This window comes from Epargyreus clarus, unplaced genomic scaffold, assembly GCF_041222505.1.
Source record: "Epargyreus clarus isolate Ecla_fem2 unplaced genomic scaffold, WU_Ecla_fem_2.2 ptg000007l, whole genome shotgun sequence".
Classification (NCBI taxonomy): Eukaryota; Metazoa; Arthropoda; class Insecta; order Lepidoptera; family Hesperiidae; genus Epargyreus; species Epargyreus clarus.
The window spans coordinates 17454559-17473015 of record NW_027332215.1 but is presented as its reverse complement, the minus strand read 5'-3'; the positions used below and the strand labels follow the sequence as shown (position 1 = coordinate 17473015).

The following is an 18457-nucleotide window of genomic DNA, read 5'->3' as shown; positions in this document are numbered from 1 at the left end:
GAGCCGAATAATCAACGAATCTAAATTAATTTATTATGATAAATGATTCTCGCCTTCGCCATCATACTCGACTACTCGTGCATACTATATTATGTTATACTACTGCTATGTACTGCTGTATATTATTACACTGTGTTGATGATTTGGGGGCGTAGTTTTAAAATCTGAAATTTATTTATCAAACTAAGTTAACAAATCTTTCAATCGGCATGGTCAACTATAAGTTTGTGAAAAAATAAATTCCATGCAGAATTCAGCATTGATTTATATTCAAATAATCTCGATCACCTTCGTAGCTGGGTTAAGTTTACTCGCCAAAAATGTCCTTCGGTTGTCAAATCACATTAGAGAATCTGTGGTCAATTTTTTATTAGCGTCCGAGATTCATCAATATGAACTTCTTTTATGTTGTCGAATAATAAATTAGTGGTTTTAGTGGGGAATAATGGGCGGATGGAGTGATTCGGGCGCAAAATACGTGTTTTGATCGGCGGGAACGAGGAAGCGAAGACGTGAAGTGTACCAGTAGGTCGTGCGAGCGAGAGAGGGTCGGGTATCTTGTCGGAATGTGGCATAGCTAGGCCGTGTTATGAATGAGGAAGCTCTGTTGGCACGGGCCTGCGAGGAGCGGGAGCGTATCTTTCAGAGATACGAGCGTGGACGAGAGAACCTCGTCGGCCAGATTGACCCCTGGGAGGATCCCGAGTTTGAGGAGTATCACAAAACTGACAGGTACTTCTACAATTTATTTTAGGTCTCGTAGTTTTTGTTCAGTAAGCTGTGCGCCCTGTATGCCTTACATGTTAGATATCTTACTTCTTTGCTATTAGCAAGTTACAGTAAGAGTGACCTACATCTTTTATAACCTAAATGGTACATTGAAATCAAAGTTTCGTTAAATTAACTTCACTCCACTAATGATACTCAAAGGAAATTGGTATACCTTATAGACAAGTTTGCTTATGTACTAGTTCCCTATGTAGAATCATTACTTTTACAAGCGAAAGTTCTGTCCATCATCTGTTGCTGTGCACATATAGCTTATTTTCTCTTGTCCTGCTATCACTTTCTACAGTTTTTTATTTGACAAAGTTTCTGTATTATAAGGATATAGCTGGAATCAATTATATGAATCATACCTTCAAAAGAATTTCACTCTGAGTCATGAATACCTGATTGAAACAGGTATACATTGCAGGTAAAAATCTTTATTATATATACACTGGCTGGTGACATACTTTTATGTTTTGTAAAATATTAAATTTGCATTTAAATAAATTTCTTTTAAAATGAAACTTATGTAACTCCCCAAAAGAAATCAATTGGTTTTTTATCTTAAACTTATTTTTAAGGTATGAGAGGCACTTATCCACATAATATTCCTTCAGTTGAATAAAAATAATCTGCTGTATGCTTTGTTCATTTGTGTTGCAATTTATATGACCACCACTGATTTGACTTCAATGTTTTGATTTTGGTCTTGCAATCTTTATTCAATTTACTAGACATACATTAACAAGTAAAATGAAAAAAAATCTGGACAATTTCTTTTCTCAATATATAAAATCTGGTTTATTTACTATGTCTGGTTTATTGGTTAATCTGATTTGCAAAAACAGAATAAACAGTAGAATATATTGTAAAAATAAATACATTTACTTTATTAGGTATCTATATGGCTGTGTGTCCTTGTTTTTATTTGTAATGTTTGTATTGGTTGTTAATTTTTATTACATAATTGCAAATTTTATATACATGCATGCAATGCATGAAGTTCTTTTTTTTTGGGTTTTAAGTTGGCATAGCATGTAGATGTTAGTGTCTGTAATTCCTAAAATATGGAATTGTAAATATCAAATACTCTACTTTTGTTAGGACTGGTCTCTACTCCGTTTTCTCTGTACGAAACTGATCTGTTGTGTCATGTCTTTTTTGGGGTTCCGTACACAAAGGGTAAAAACGAAACCCTATTACTAAGCCTCCGCTGTCTTGTCTGTGTTTCTGTCTGTCTGTTTGTTACAGGGATCAATCTCTGAAACCATAACACGACTCTACAAAAAAATTTTCGTTCTTTGTCCTAAAGTTTATACTATTATTTTCCAGTTATTTATGCACAAAAACGAAAAGAAAATACCTTTTTTCGGTATAAAGTTTGCTTTTGTGACATCATGAATTTTGAACAACGCTATCAAGGCCAATACAATGAAAACATGATGGGCGACTATATTTGGGGTTTATTGAGAGAAAGTAGCTATGAACATAAAAGAAAAAGTAAAAGTGTGCACTTTTAAGTTATTTTCCACTTTTCTGTAAGCTAATTTGATAGTAAAACTTAATAAAAATAATAAACATTTTTATTTCAATAGTTTTATTTTCAATCAAAAATTAAAATCCGAGATTTTTAAAAATTTCGTTCAATCAGTCTTCTAAGCACAAAAGCAAAGTTTTTCATGCCATATATTTTTTTTCCGTCTTATTACGACCTAAACTACCGAAATTTAATGCTTTGCAATCAAAGTCAAATTTCATGTTGACCCGTGTAATAGATAGACACTTCAAATTTTCACAGAATATGTGTAATGGTTTTGGCTATAACACCAAATACTAAAAATAAAAGGGTCTTGAAAATAAATGGGGGTATTCGGTGGGGCCATCAATATATACTTATTCCATATATACCAATTGAAGCTCCTGGTTAATACCAGATACTATTAAGTAATCTTAATAGTAATATTATGTTTGATTTTAAAGAAGAATTTCTCAGAAGACTTAAATTCATTTTCAAGTGCTGAAAATGATGTCTTCAGATAATCATTTTACAAACTGGATAATGGAATTTTGAAAGAACAAATAACACATCCCACTATTTGGAGACAAAATAGAGGTGCTAAATATGTAACTAAAGACGTAATTCTGATGTTACTATGTACTTTATTATTGCATCTCTGTTATTATTGCTGTGTGAGAAACTCCTAGCGACTCTTATATACTTCATTTCTATTTACAATATGTGTTGCTATTTGCTGCATTCATGATTAGGCTTATATATTGTATTTAAAATAACATTCAGGTGATAGGAGTAAATGAAATTGGTTGTATTGCTGATGCATATTTTGAAAATTGTTATGGCATAGCAGCTAGATTCAACAATTTGACACCCATGCTGTTGCTTGTATATTTTGATTGCATCGAATCTATAATTTACACTGTCAAAATTATTTTTCTGTGTATCATTCCATTCATATTTTGTATTTGCCATCATAACCATCCCAGGCTGTACATTAGGCAATAGCAGAATTTAATTTGCAACTTCTTGAAGAAGATAAACCTGCTGATATTCTTGCTGTATTTTCTAAGTAAAGGTTTGGTTCTGATCCAGTGGTAGTATAAGAAAAAAATTGTAACTGACATTTTGTAAGTGACCTATTATAGGCATAAAAAAATGCATTTAAATGCATTTCACATTGGCAAAGTATGTGGATTCTAATTCATCTTCGGCAAATAGCAAATAATTATGACTGTCAGATTAGGCATCAGTCCTTATTTCAAAAGCGACATCTATTGTACAGCTGCAAACCAACTTTTTCCAAAGGAAAAACTAAGAGGCTCAACACAAAGATATTACAATTTTGTTTTGGGCTTTATTTATGTAAGATCTGTTTCCCCCCTTCACAACTCAGCCAATTCTAAAAGACTTTTTAATAATAATGGTTTTCTTTATGATTACACGGGCTATGTATCTATGTGATGTCCATGATTAAACAACATTTCAACTTCCATTATACATGCATTCTTCACTATCTTGAAACTGTTTCTTGCTATTTCTGAGTGGCAGGTATGTCAACAGCGATGAATGTTTAATGTAAAGGGAACCACGCGTTTTATAATGTGTTCGCTGAAGTGAGCTTAACGTAATTTGAATATTGTTCGCACCCGAGGAACATTCTTCTAATAGGGCTTCGAGTGTGAACGTCGTAAAAGATTATTCAAATATTACATAAATAGTAAAATAATTATAGTGTAGAACTTGAGACTGGTTTAAATAATGTATTCGATATTACAATATCTTTCCAGATATGGCTTCATCCATGACGAGCGATTGCCGCAGAAAACGGCGCCGCAAAAAATCAACGTCGAGGTCGAGAGAGAAAAGAAATGGGTTAAAATGTTAGGTTCTTGGGATTCTTCCACAACCAGAGAAAAGCTACATAGAAGGATATACAAAGGCATTCCAAATTCTCTAAGAATAAAGATATGGTGCAAGTTGTTGGACGTTAACCGAATAAAGTCTGACAATGTCGGAAAATATCAAGAGATGCTAAAGCTGGCCAAGCAGTGGTCAACTGACGTGAGACAAATAGATTCGGATGTAAATAGACAGTTCCGTGAACATCAGTTTTATAGGGAGAGATATTCAGAGAAGCAATGCTCTTTGTTCAACGTTTTATGCGCTTACAGCATGTATAATTCCGAAGTCGGCTACTGCCAGGGCATGTCGGGCTTAGCCGGTGTCCTTCTCATGTATATGGACGAGGAAGACGCGTTTTGGGCTTTAGCAGTGCTTTTATCGGATAAGAAATATGCCATGCACGGATTGTACATAGAAGGTTTTCCGAAGTTGACGAGATTTTTAGAGCACCATGATAAAATACTAATCAAATTCATGCCGAAGTTAAAACACCATTTCGATAAGTTCGGTTTGGACGCGATCTTATACTCTCTTAAGTGGTTTTTTGTCTGCTTTATCGAACGCGTGCCCTTCAGCCTCTGTCTCAGGGTGTGGGACATATATCTGCTTGACGGGGAAAGAGTGGTCACCGCTATGGCTTACACAATCCTTAAGCTCCACAAGAAAGCTATCATGAAGTTGAATGACATGGACCTTATTGTTAATTTTATTCAGGTATTTAGACGCGCTTGTACATGGATTGAAAATACAGTAAATAGTTTATGATTATGATATTATTAATGGGTAATTTTGTAGGTTAAATTGCACAAGGACTTTGGTTACGAAGACGACGTAGTGATTTACCACTTAGAGCGATCCATGGATGAGTTGAAGCGGGCCAAGCTTGACTACCCGGGTGCTCCACCGCCCAACGAACTACCGAAGCGACAACTAGGAGTGTTCGTCGAGCCAGACAAAAAATCTAAAATTGGACAACGAGCTGAAAATTTTTCCGAGACTGAGAAGCAGGCCAGGGCAACAGTGATATTGAGGTGAGCGCAAATAGCTTATCCTTGTTTAGGATTAGGATTAGGATCTTTTGGGGAAAAGTAATATTTTCTACAGCCAACTGATCATTAATTCGGCGAGTCATGGGGCTAATCCAGTACCTTCCTCCCATAATGGTGATTGTAAGGCTTAGGTTAGGCCGTAGGTGAGGTGAGGTGTAGGCATTTCCTCTATATCTACTGCCATTATATTGTGCAATCACATGCCGATTCGAGACATTATAAAATAATACAAAATAACACATAATTTTTATTAAAAACAATGTTAACAATAATGAAATAAATGTTGAATTTTAATAACCTGCCATTATTTATATAAATACAATTATTTTTACAACACATGATGTGATTACCTATCGAATGTGGAAATGATACAAGTATCGATGTACTCTTATCGCAAAGGGCGTTGTAATTGTAATAAATTTATGTATTATGTTTTAGTTATTGAGTTTCGCATTCTGTCAGTCTCTCTTAATTCTATCTTCTACATTTGTTAGACATTGACCAGTCTAAAAGAAGAATGCTTCTAACTATTATACCTTTATTTACAACTTCAGAAATGATGTGTTTATTTTCTAATATGTTCGGCCTGTATATTTTCTAATATTTTTGTAGTTCTCTTGCATTCTAGGCACGGATAATAATGTTTTTTTTTTTAATTTTGTTTTTATCGAATTTATAAGTATGATGTTGATACGATAAGTCGATCCCTTCGATACGCAGGGCATTCCACAAGCATTCCGATTTAGTTATCTAGTTGTCGACGTTCAGCTGACAGATACTTACTTTAATCTATCATTTTTTATATATAAAATGTGATTAAATTAATTCCTTAATTCGCGGTAAGCCTATGTTTTTATACATTGTGATTAAATTTCTTCTTTAATTAGTGTAAATTGGCTTAAGACAGTGGCCTAGTGGTTTTAAACTCGACGTCTCATAGCCCTGTCCAAGGCGTGAAACAGGCACTTGTTTCCAAAGTTATGTGTGTATTAGAGATTATTTATATCGACATAAACTGTGGAGGAAAACATTGTGAGGAAACTGCACCCCTGAGACTTCTTAAAAAAGTTCTCAAGGTTCCCACTAAACTAGTCCTCGTCTATTTTAGGAGTATTGTCATGACAATTCAATTAAAACATATCTTTTTTTTACTTAGTACCATGAATAAACCAGTTATAATCTCGTTTCCAGGCGTGAGAAGGCAGCGCTGGAGTTGCAGGAGCTGCGAGTGTCCCAAAGCGATACGGTGTCAGGTAATTTGGAGGCCTCTCCCCCCACTTCGCGAACCACCTCCGACGAAAGCCTAGACTCCGACCAGTTCACACATCTCTAACGTTCCCGTTGCGGTGACACAGTGTTGTAGACTCCTAATTTCATGTTTCTGATACGTATTTAGAATCGTATTTAGAATCCGATTGGAAATATAGCGGTTATGGCGTTTTAATGCTTCATCAGTAAATGTGGGTAACTTGATACATAGTGTGGTTAGGGAAACAGTTTTCCGAGGCGTTTCAAGTTCGTCCTCAGGAGCAGTAGCGCATTTGTGACCGACCTCAGATAGAATTCTAATCTTATCTGGGGTGGATTATAGATGTCCATGTGCGGCAATAGCCTCATCAGACTGTATGCTCGTTGGCTACTTCTATACTATAAAAACATTGAGTATAAATCTATAACCGTATTACATGAATGTTAAAAGGAAACGTTTTAAATCTGAGTGAGGTTAAATTATTTGATTTCACACTTTAGTTGGTAATATGAATGACATATATGACGTCATGATAGTTAAATGTGCGATATTACAACTAACTATTTACACGTTAAAACATTGTGTCATGGCTAACAGGAATATTTCTTGTACTGTTCGAAAGTAGAAATATGAGTACAAATGTATCCCTTGCTTAATTCGACATAAAAATGTTAGAGCGTAACATACTTCTACTTTTCGTATAAACAACACATACAAAGAATCATTCTTTTCACAAAGCATGCGCTAACAAAATTCATTAGCGCCCTCAATAGTATGTCATGTAGTTTCAGATAGTAAAATCATATCAATAGAGTAGGTATTAAGATGTAGAACTTGCTGTATTGTACTCGAGCCACTGAAGTTTCTGCTGGATTGCTTTATAGTGAGCACTAGTGAAGCGAATGTCAATAATATCGATTCTTAGTGCCGAACAAAAAGTAAATATTTCAGGCATTCTGATAAAACTTCATCGTAAAATCTTTATTTATATGATAACTAAGATATAACAGTTACTTTTAATTTTAACAGACGATTTTTATTTCAATATAAATATAGGGAATTGATAGTAATATGTGAAGATATTGTTTCAATTAATAGAGTATAATATCTCCGTTAGTTCCCACCATACTTTGATTTGCGTGCCCTACCGTGAATGGAATTCTTTATTTAAAGGTTTATAAAAGAATTTTGAAATATTTTACGGTAAAAATTAATCAATGGTAATTTTATAATCCGTTTATCGTTGTGTTTGTTTGTATTTAAAGGCGGAAGAATCCTCCTGGAGGTAAGGGAAACATACTTTTCAGTGGCATTCCAGCTTAGTCCTCAGGGGTAGTGGCGCAAAAAAAAAATCAATTCAAAATTGTCTTATCCGACTGAAAGTAAAATTTACATCTTATTTTTTGGAATAAGCATTTAAGATTGTAAAATACAGTTATTTTGTCATAGATAGAAACTTTATTTATTAACTGACCCAATTATCGTGGAAGTGATACTCCACGCAGGTCAAGGTTCACATCGACGTTCACGGATTGTATCGTATAAAAATAATATTCAGATTTCAGTGCCGCGCGTGCTGATGTTAACTTTTTTATTCGATCTCTCTAGAATTCTGAAAATATCGCGTATTCGGTTCGTGTTTTGGAATTTCAAATTTGTATTTACATTACTTGCCATCCCAAACGGGCCTCAAGAAAGAAAATTTAAACAACATAGTATAGGAAAATAGAATGTCGTACGGCACACTATGTCTGTAGATGTAAATTAAACCTTATGCTTCACCATTTCCCCATAAATTTATTTTATTACAATCTTTAATAGATAATATGTATAAAGACAAGATAGCATAAAGGTGACACTCGCCCACTTAACCAGGGTTCTGTAGATTAAATCTCAATCAGACTTCTGATTTGTCCATTATGTGCGTATTAGAAATTTGATTATCATTTGCCATAACCTATGGAAAACATCGCAACGGAATCTATACACTGAATAAAAAAAGTTCTCAAAGGTGAAGATGTGAAGCCTACCACTCAATTGACTACAACTAAAGCCCTATTACTCTGAGAGGAGGTTTGTGCCCAATAGTGGGAGAATAAGGCTTAACGACATCATTAATTACCTATTTATCCTCTTTTGGGAAAGAGTATTATTTTAAATATAAAATTCTCGTGTCACAATGTGATATAAGATAATCCTTTTTTAGTGCCTTTTATTGCATAAGATACTTCAGTGTTTATACTTATACAGTTTTAAACCCACCGGTTGAAGCTATGTCTGTCTCTCAGGTATTCACGTAGAGTTTTATTACATAGATGACAAATGAACGATCTAACTTGGTTAGCCTTACTTAATTTTAATAGTAATTTATTTAATTATTTAATTATTAAGACGATATGATATACGGTGAAAGAGTCGTTGCTTAGATTAACTAAAATTACAAATAATACGTTGCTATAGGGTGTTCAAAATTGTTGAAATATTATATGAAATATATTTGTAGAATACAGAGAATAATAAAGGAGAATATTAGATTTTTTTTTTTAATAATACAATCCAGCAGGAATAGAAGGTGCGCTGTTTTTGTTGCATTTAGCCATGTCGAAAATAGTTTTTTTTTTGTTTTCATTAGATTTTAACTTGTTATTTTATCATTTATCTAAAGGGTTGTTAATTTATTACGCAGGTAGATATTATAACAATTTGTCAATCAAGGTGTTAATGTATTATAATAATGTGTTTCAAAAATAACTCATATATAGTTGTCACAGTTTATACTCTGTGGCCAAAAATATATTTAATTCAGATGTAGGGACTATTTTTAAGTAACTGCCCATTCCTTTGAAATAAGGTTTTATGTAAATCGGTGCAGTCGTTTTCTAATTATTGTGACATAAGGAAATATTTTAAATTTAAGAAATTTAAAAAATATTTAGGTACCGTGTAAAAACACAGTTATTTCGAAGTCAGATACTTCAATTTGATAATATTGAATAGATCAATAGACCAAGAATGTTTTGACTGAGTGCTTTGAGACGTTTTATTCTGATAACTCAGTTAATATTATTTCGTTTTGGAAAGGTTATACATTTTTTTATAATTTTTAAATTAAACGCAAACTCATCCTACGTGATAAAGAAACAACCCTTTATACCTCAATGTATTTACTCAAGTACAAATCTAGATAACATTTCTGAACTTAATCTCTGAACAACTGTATAATATTATTATTTATTAGGTTATAATTTAAATTTGGTCACAAAATGGACAGAAATATACCACTGCGTCTTATGTAATTTACTTGATTGGCATGATATTATTTGCTTTTATATTTAAATGCATATTACTATTGTTATGCGATAAAATTTGCTTGTGGGGGACCGTGAAAGGATGCCTGTTCACCAGAGATGTGTGAGGTAGCTAAGCTAAACGGCATTTATAAATATTCTACTCGAATCTATCCATATTTTGAATATCTACACTTACTGGCTAGATACACCTCTCGCATAAATACTTCAGCTATCATCCATCTCACAGCAAATAAAAACATAGCTAAGCCAAGCGAGTAATATATACTAGGAAAATACTATAACTACCTCGCTCGCCTCCCTAGCGTCAATCCTTAGCTCGCATCATTCCGTATAAAAACACAGCCTAGCTTTAGTTTAGCTGCCAAGCAATAAAAAATAAGCAATCCTATTAGTGGAATTTATACATGTCCATAGCTTATCTATCTCGCACTTCTCTGCAGGAAAGGCACCCAAAGCCTTGCCGCGAGAGTCCGTTAACGTTTTTTATTATGTGGTACTATAATATAATGTGCTCTTTACTACATCAATGTTACTTAAGAAGCTCTTAATAGGTTGCCAATTACTATGTATTTTTTAATTAGGCTAGGAATAGGGTGACAAATATTTGAAGTATGGATAGGCAGGTGTATACAAAATTGTCAGGTGGTCAAGTGGCCTCGCAATAAGACAACGACTGGACCAAATTTGAGAAAGAGCTTCTACAAATTACAAATTGGTATTAAAATAGGATATGTATTCACTTTATGTATTAGTATTTACGGTTCGTTGCAATTCTTCCACGTTACATGTCAATGTCCGATGCTGTTTACTTCATTAATTTGTTTAAAAGTAATTTGTATTTTTTAGGTATTTAATTAAGATAATATTTCTTATTTAATTTTAAAAATCGAATTGTTATTTTAGGTAGTCATTGTTGATGAGTATATTGTAGGTATTCGGTTTTACGTATATCTAATTTTTCAATAACTAACCAGTGGCGGCTAAAGTTAAGGCCATTCGAGACCAAAAGGTCTCGGTAAAATTTCACAAACAGGAGGAACTTTTTATTATCGAGTTTCGAATGATTTCGGACACTGTATGATAATATTTCTTCATATAGGAAGATCTTTTGTGCGGCATCAATTACGTTGTAAGTCTATCTTCGGCTGGGTAAAGCCCCCTCAAATTAGAAATACTAGTTCCGCCACAGAATCTAACAAAATATGTATATGTCAAAATATATGGACCATTGCTATACATTAAAACCAGACATGCCAAATGGTTCAACATTTAACAAAAATTTAAAAAAGTAAATTGAGGTATTATTAAAACCTCTTTTGTTACGTTTCTGGAGAGTGATAGTATTCGTGAAAAACGAAATAAAAGGCTTTATTTTCACGCACTATGTAGGCATTCCAGATATTCTGTTCACCGCTGTCTTGTTATAAACGCATTTTTATGAGGACATTAGCAATGCAAAATTTACTTGTATGGCGTCATTTGTTTGCTACAAGCGGGTGGACAGATATGTAGGTATGTTATGTATGAGGTGACAGATTCCAGCGACACTGTTATATTCCAGTAAACCATTTCTGTCAAGGTCGTATTCCGTTCTGGTAGTAGTATAAGTCCGTTAGTAGTATAAGAATCAAATTTTATAATTGATAATTTGTACGTGCCTCCGTAGGCCTATACGAAATAAATAGATTTTTTCCTTATTACTGAAACGTGCCAATTTTTGAAAATTGAATGAATTAAGCAAAGCTAACATTACATTTGTTATTGCACCAAGGTCTTGTGTCCTGGCAAGAGGCATGTTTGAGTATGGTCTCGCTGTATCCGCGTGTTCGCTTCTGGCACAGATTGTTTTATGTAGGGCGAAAATGTCTTGAAATTCCTATTTGTCGTATTATACTAGGTGTACCCTTGTAACATGAGTATTTGCATATTATTATCGTGTATCTAATTTATTGATCGAGCGGGGTGTAAGCAGCGCGTTCTGGATATTTAGTTAGCTCCATACAGCTGTGTCCTTAAATTGTAACGTGTGTGATTTTTATCTGTATACGAGTTTCAAACATATGACAGTTTTGACACTCGGCAATGCTTGCCAATTTTTGTTTCTCATTCTGTTTAATGGCTCGAAATATAATAAGTACATGTTTCATTTGATTTTATTATTATTTTATTTGTGCACTCGCATGGTTTTATTGGTGGTAAGGCGGTGGGTTTATGTTTAAATTAACACGATGGAAACTCCTTCTTTGCATTTAACACGCCGTCATAAGACCCAAGGAGATTTTCATTGTCACATATACACGCATTATGTATTTAATACGTTTATATTCAGTAGTTAATATACACAGCTCCTTGGATTTTACGATGGCTAATGCTTTATGCGTTGTTTGTTGTCGGAAGGCAGGCAATGCTACATCTATATAAATGTTCTTGATTACCCACCTATAATCTTACGACTGATATTAATCACAACAGCACGGTTAGGTTAACAAATTGCATTCATTTACACTAAAAGGTAGGTTTAAACATACCTAATATCAGTTATGTTAGGTACTGTATCGAATCTCTGCTCACTACCTATTTTTAAATCGATGTTAATTTTCACTGAGCGCATAAACCCACCCCTGTCATCCATTTTATTATTGCCCTCAAATATTTGAAGTATTTATTTTGTTTTAAATTACTTTTAAGATATGCAACCCTGCGTACCTATTTATATACATAAAGGTTAGATATAACACTGGCCGAAAATAAATAAATTACAAATCATCTAGTATTTTATTAGTCACACTAAACTAAACATTTAGTATTACAGCACTAATAATACTAAGTATACGATTTAATTAAGAACCGTTTAAATATTCTGATTTTATTTTTAGTTTTGCCGCCCGTGGTGGTGTGAGGAACACCAATATATTAGAGCATACAAATACATATCAAAATCAGTAATGTATGGTACGTTATAGAGTCTAGTTGTGCCACAAGTAGTCCTAACACAGCAGCCGTCGCTTCCTTTAAGTATTTAGTCTTAGCACATATTTGACTCATTTTAGGTACCAGCTGCATTTTATTAACAAATACTGGTATTTCATAGTTATATTTTCACACGTTTGGAGGAATCTGCGTTATCATTATACAATAACATTTACACACAAAAAGTATTTATAAAATGAACCTGATTTCAAAGTTTTACTTGTTGTTGGGCATTGCAATGAGATATTTTAAGTTGTGTTACTTACTGAGTCAATATATCTTTACTTCAGACGAACGACCTCAAATCGGCATTCCCCTCCACACCTCGCAAGCCTCGATGAATATGCTCCGGGAAAGCCCGACTCTCAGCACCAATATCGCTTCCACCAGCCTCCCTGAACCATACAATTTCCTTATAAAATCCACAAAAAATAGGAAAGTGCGAAAATAATCGGTTTATTAAAAAAACAAAGTACGTAATGTGTAAATAGCAATAAATAAGATGTAATGTAAATCGTGTTTTTTTTAACTTCGTCAGGTACTGAGCAGAGGTTTTTAATCAACTTTCATCCACGACTTGCATGTGTGCTTTTTAGCACTTTTGAGTTTTTAGCTTGAAATGTGTGCGTGTGTGTGCGTATAGTAACAAGAAAAGTAAGTATGGTATTTGATTTGCATGTATACTAGGGTTTTTGTGCTTATCATTCACTCATTGCAGTATATTTGAATGGATAGTTTTCAGTTCCGTTGTAGTTTACGTTTGGTACGCTTGCATTCGTTGTCGCGACGGTGGCGCCTCCAATGATGTGTCAGTGGGGTTGTCGACAGAGCACAGCGGCGTGGCGAGCGGCGTGCGGTGCGAGGACTCGGTGTCGGCGCTGGGGTCGCGGCGCTCGCTCGCGGACACGAGCGTCACGAGCACCGCCGACCTCAGCGTGTTCTCCAGCGGCCGCTCGCACGCGCCGGAGAACTCGCTCGACACGCACAGCAACGTCAGCGACGACGGCACTGGGTCAGATGGGTGAGATGTCCTAGTAGATTTAGACGGTTCACACTAATTACGTCCTGGACGTTAGCTACTTTTAGCATTACCATCGACGATTTGCATCTTGGTTGCTGTTGCATTTGGTTTGTTTACGTTACTCTGCTGCAACAGCCATCCAAATTTAGTTGCGTGTCGGCGCTGAAATGTATGCGAAGTGTGGCGATAAGAAGTTAGAAATCGTCGCCGATGTTAATAGTAGCTAATCCGCTGGACATTTTACATCGCAATATGTTTACACGATTTCTATTAAGTTTGTATAGTTATATGTTTTGATCTTGGGACTAATGTAAAGAAAATTTCGTTTGAATCAGCAATCAGCAATTGCACTCTGATCAATGAATTCAACTCAAGTAGACTACTAAGACGATCGTAGCTCATTTTGTTATTTCACTTTGTGTTTTTAAAATATTATGTATAGTTGTATCATTATGATCATTAATTAATTCGCTTTGCTGTGTGCTAATCGCGCTGCAAAATTTTCTTTGCCAATATTACTCGAAATTTTCATTAGATTTGATCCCATCTAAGACTTAAAGAAAATTAATTAAGACATTTGTAGATGACAATTTATAAACTTTATATAGATTTAAAACGACAATTTTATTTTAACTTTATACTATAGTAGTAAGAAACTAGTAGACGAATTATAGTTGGGTGAAAAATACAATAAGGTAAAGGGAGTATCAATATTTTGTATTTTAATAACTTGTGGTTATTCTGTAGCGAGTAGCTTTCTACATATTTAAAGGAATCCGTCAAACTATACACAATATATTATTTGTAGAATGATGTAAAATGTGTCAGATTCGTTACGTGCACTTCTCTTCTGCTTAGTGTATATCCGGTGTTACGGTCGGGTCCGTATGTCGGCTCAGTATCTACCAAGCCCGGCCATTATCACTCTCCGAGGTGAGTCTACCGGCCCTCAAGCGAACCCCGTTACGTAGTATCGCTTGAAAATCCTTCTGTCGTATTATTGCGACAATTCCATTTCACTCATCCAACTGTCATAGTGCGCTTACAAACAACGCTAAGCATAGCTAGTCTCGCTTGTAGGACATAGCAGCTCCACTCACATGGCCATCGGTGTGGCAGAACTCGGCGCAGCAAATGCTTTTAAGGAAAATGTGCCGTAAAGCTCTCGCTCTCATATAAGCCATGGCCAAGCAACTCACGAAATTTGAGAAATAATAATATTCGTCGGAGGAGACTTCCTTTTTAATAATCGAGACTAAATTTAACTTATACCTAAGTTCTTTCTAGTTAATGTTTTAATGTAACAAATGTTTAATTGCAGTTTAGTAGTTTTGTACTTACCATTACGTAAATAAGACAGTGACTGAAAGTTTATTGTAATTTAATATTATATCTTTATTTTTTATGAAATACACCTCTAGCTCGGCACTTTCTATTTCATCTTAAATATTGGCACTTTCTGAAATGTTTGGTGAATTGTTAGGACGTACTACTACGAACCTACCAATGTGTACATATTATAGAAAAGGTCCCTGGTGCAAGCCCCATCATTTCTGGATAAAATGGACAATCTCTTCCATAGCTTAGTTTGTGGCATTTTAGTTTCTTTCGCTGTTAATATTGTTCATGTTTATAACCAAGTTTACAATCACTACTGCTATAAATAAGTAATCTCATATGAATATCGGGGGTCACACAAAACGTATTTTCACGTTAATCGCAGTTTGGTTGGCTATACGATTAATTAATTGAACTACGTTCATAAGAGTGGGTTTAGATCGAACGAACGTAAACTACGTTTGCTACTTTCCAACACTATCTTCGTCGAAATCTCCCGAACATACCCACATCTGATTCTGTAGTTATCATTTGTTACAGCGATACTGGAATACGCATTCGTTCGTTTTATCTAAATCTCTATGAGATGTAGAAAAATAAACTGCGATTTCCGCAAAAAGGGTTATGCGTTCTAGTTGTTTGTTATTAGTTCGGATCTCCAATCGGTTAACAAATAGTTGATTTGGTAAATTTTACAATTCCAGCTCCGGTATCTGTGGTATGAGCATCCAGATGGCGCCGACAGCTCAGTCGACTCCCCGGGCGACGCCGTACCCGCCCTCCGCGTCGCCGCTCTCCGAGGACGTGGTGCGCATCCACGTCACTTACAACCCCCTGTCGGCGAGCCCCTCCCACCTACACCCGGTCAGCCCAGCTAAGTATAAATACGAAGAACACCACAAGCCGGTCTCTCTAGGCTTCTACACGACCAACGGGGCCACCAACCTGCCCTCGGACAACAGGATCAGAATCCAAGTGCCATCCGAAGAACTACTAACGCCGGTCGTAGACTCCGGCAGGATTATAACGCATCGGTTTATTGAATCTCACCCTGAAATTTATGATCTTAAATAAACTTATTTACAGTGCTTAAACTGTTAAGACTTATACTCCTGGAATAGGTGTTATTTTCATCGATTTGCTAAATTTATAACGTGGATTTAATCATATACAAGTATGTATATAAATAATTAAAAAGCCTATATATTCCATTAATATAGTTAACGTTGACATTATTATATGACACTTTAAATTTAATTCTTTTCTTTAAAAATTCATTTAATTATTATTTATTAAGTATTATTATTATAAGTACATATATGTATTATTTATTTTTTTATTTATCATTTAACGTTTTATTGAACTTTGTCGTGTTACGTTCTATTCTCATTATGAATCTCTAGAGGACTTTAGGACTCCTCAAGGTTTGTCTGTTTTCAGCCTTTTCTAAGCAGTAGGGTCCTGCTGTTTATAATTTCATCTAACTTTTTTTCTTGATCTTCTGAATTTTTACTAAACGGTTTCGCCCAAATTAATTCCCATTCGTCGTTATTCAAACTTACTTCAGACTTCTCAGCTGTTACCCATTTGACTTTCCCATAGTGTTCCAAAGCATTTATTACCTTGGTTGTCGTATTGCTTATTTCTGTGTTTCGTTTTTATCTGTTCTTTTTAAGTATAGAATACTATGTTTCATGGCACTCCAACTTTGAGATACATTTGTCTGTCATGATATAAGGTACAAGAATTTCTTTATTTTTCTTTACATTTACGGAGACTTCTTATTAGTACCATTTTCTTAATCCAAAATTGTTTCCGAGTAATAATTATCCACCAGTTTAGGTGGTCACAGTGTCTTGATTTTTAAAAATATTTCTGTTTTGCATGAATACTGCAAATCTGCAATTAGAAGGTATTATTAGAATTATTTATTACTAACTATTAACAATTTGTAGCTCATTTACTAAAGTTGCTGTTTCTAAAAAAGCATACCTTAGATTACATCATTTAAATGTATTTCTTTTTTATCCCCAAGTTCTATGATTTCTACGATGCTACTTGCAACGTTTTATCTAACCATTATTTACTTGCACTTTTTATAACTTTAATGAGTTTATTTTATTAGCTTTGGCGTAATCAATACATGGTAAGTAGGCCTGTCTTCGTACCTCGTATTTTTCTATCGGTAAATCGGTTTAGAATATAAAAATTGTTTATGGTTAAGATTTTCTTCCGAAAACCGCCCTCTGTACTGTTTGTTGGTATTATATGAAGTTGAAAGTAAAAAGGTGATCATTCATGCTTGGGGGTAATAATTTGTAAAAATTTGGTTGAACAACTTATCGCTTTATAATTTCCTAAGTCGACGGATCATCTATTTCATAAAACGAGCGCGTTTTTTCAGTTGTGTAGGAATAATTTCTTCATCAATACATTTATTGAACAGGGTAATCAGATGTGAAATAAGTATAGGTTTTCCTGCTTTTGTCGCCCAGTTTGATATTAATAACTTTAAAAGATATATATAACATCTGGACTAAAATGTAAAATCAAAAATGTAGAAGTCCTGAACGGTAGTCTCGGCGTGATTAAGATTGTCCTAAAATTAAGATTTTTGAAAAATGTGGCTTCAGTGTTTGCAGTCGGTTTCACCATGTTTCTTCTTCATTTATTTAAGTATCTTTCTACTACCTTACCTACATGTTACATGTTGAGATTTAGTATGTTTATATATAATTTTAATACTACATAACAGCGTTTTTTCGTTGTTTCTTATAAAATGTTATTTGTTGGTTATTTCATTTCTAGTTATAATTTTTATCATGTAATAATGTTTCCGAACCAGCCTTTTATCTCACTTATTCTATTGTCACACTATACAAAATAGTTACTCCACATTTTCTTTGTCTAAACATAATAATCCTTTTGATTTCTTCGTAAAACTCTCATAAAGGGCTTCTATTCTAGTGTTCCTGATTTTTTTTATACATTATTATCTATCTTTTACACATATTGCAGGCTGCTTTTTAGGTCTGTGGTAGCATGGGTAATTTTATTTTATTTATTTTATACTTCTTACATTTATTTTTCTTACTTTTTCTTAACCTGGTTCTTTATAAATTATCTATTGAACTCGTTGGGTGATTCCTAGATGTCTAATCTTTAAAAAAAATACTGGTTATAAGTAGCTTTTTTGCCTCATTTGTCTCTTTTACAGTCGCACTAGGTACCCAGTATCTTCCTTACTTCCTTCCTTCCGTACTTCCGTACTGTCTTCCTTAGCAAGATATTGTCCACTTTTGCATTTCCGTCAGGTAATGAAATAAGATG

General features: G+C 34.4%; 1 protein-coding gene across 3 annotated transcripts; it reads left to right on the top strand.

Moving 5' to 3' along the window:
- The first annotated feature begins 211 nt into the window (after window positions 1-211).
- Window positions 212-18169, top strand: RN-tre (USP6 N-terminal like RN-tre). 3 transcript variants are annotated; one of them, XM_073074915.1, is made up of 6 exons: window positions 212-732; window positions 4075-4903; window positions 4985-5220; window positions 6430-6491; window positions 13597-13789; window positions 15832-18169. In XM_073074915.1, the coding sequence occupies exons 1-6, from the start codon at window positions 590-592 to the stop codon at window positions 16199-16201; spliced, it is 1833 nt and encodes a 610-aa protein (XP_072931016.1). In that variant the 5' UTR covers window positions 212-589; the 3' UTR covers window positions 16202-18169. The 3 variants fall into 3 exon arrangements, with proteins under 3 accessions (XP_072931016.1, XP_072931015.1, XP_072931014.1); XM_073074914.1 differs by having other exon boundaries at window positions 13582-13780; XM_073074913.1 differs by having other exon boundaries at window positions 13582-13789.
- Window positions 18170-18457: the final 288 nt, after the last annotated feature.

Coding starts and splice junctions, on each gene's coding strand:
- RN-tre (XM_073074913.1), top strand. CDS start 590: ATGAATGAGGAAGCTCTGTTGGCACGGGCCTGCGAGGAGCGGGAGCGT. Junction 733..4,074: donor GAGTATCACAAAACTGACAG/GTACTTCTACAA, acceptor ATATCTTTCCAG/ATATGGCTTCATCCATGACG. Junction 4,904..4,984: donor TTATTGTTAATTTTATTCAG/GTATTTAGACGC, acceptor GTAATTTTGTAG/GTTAAATTGCACAAGGACTT.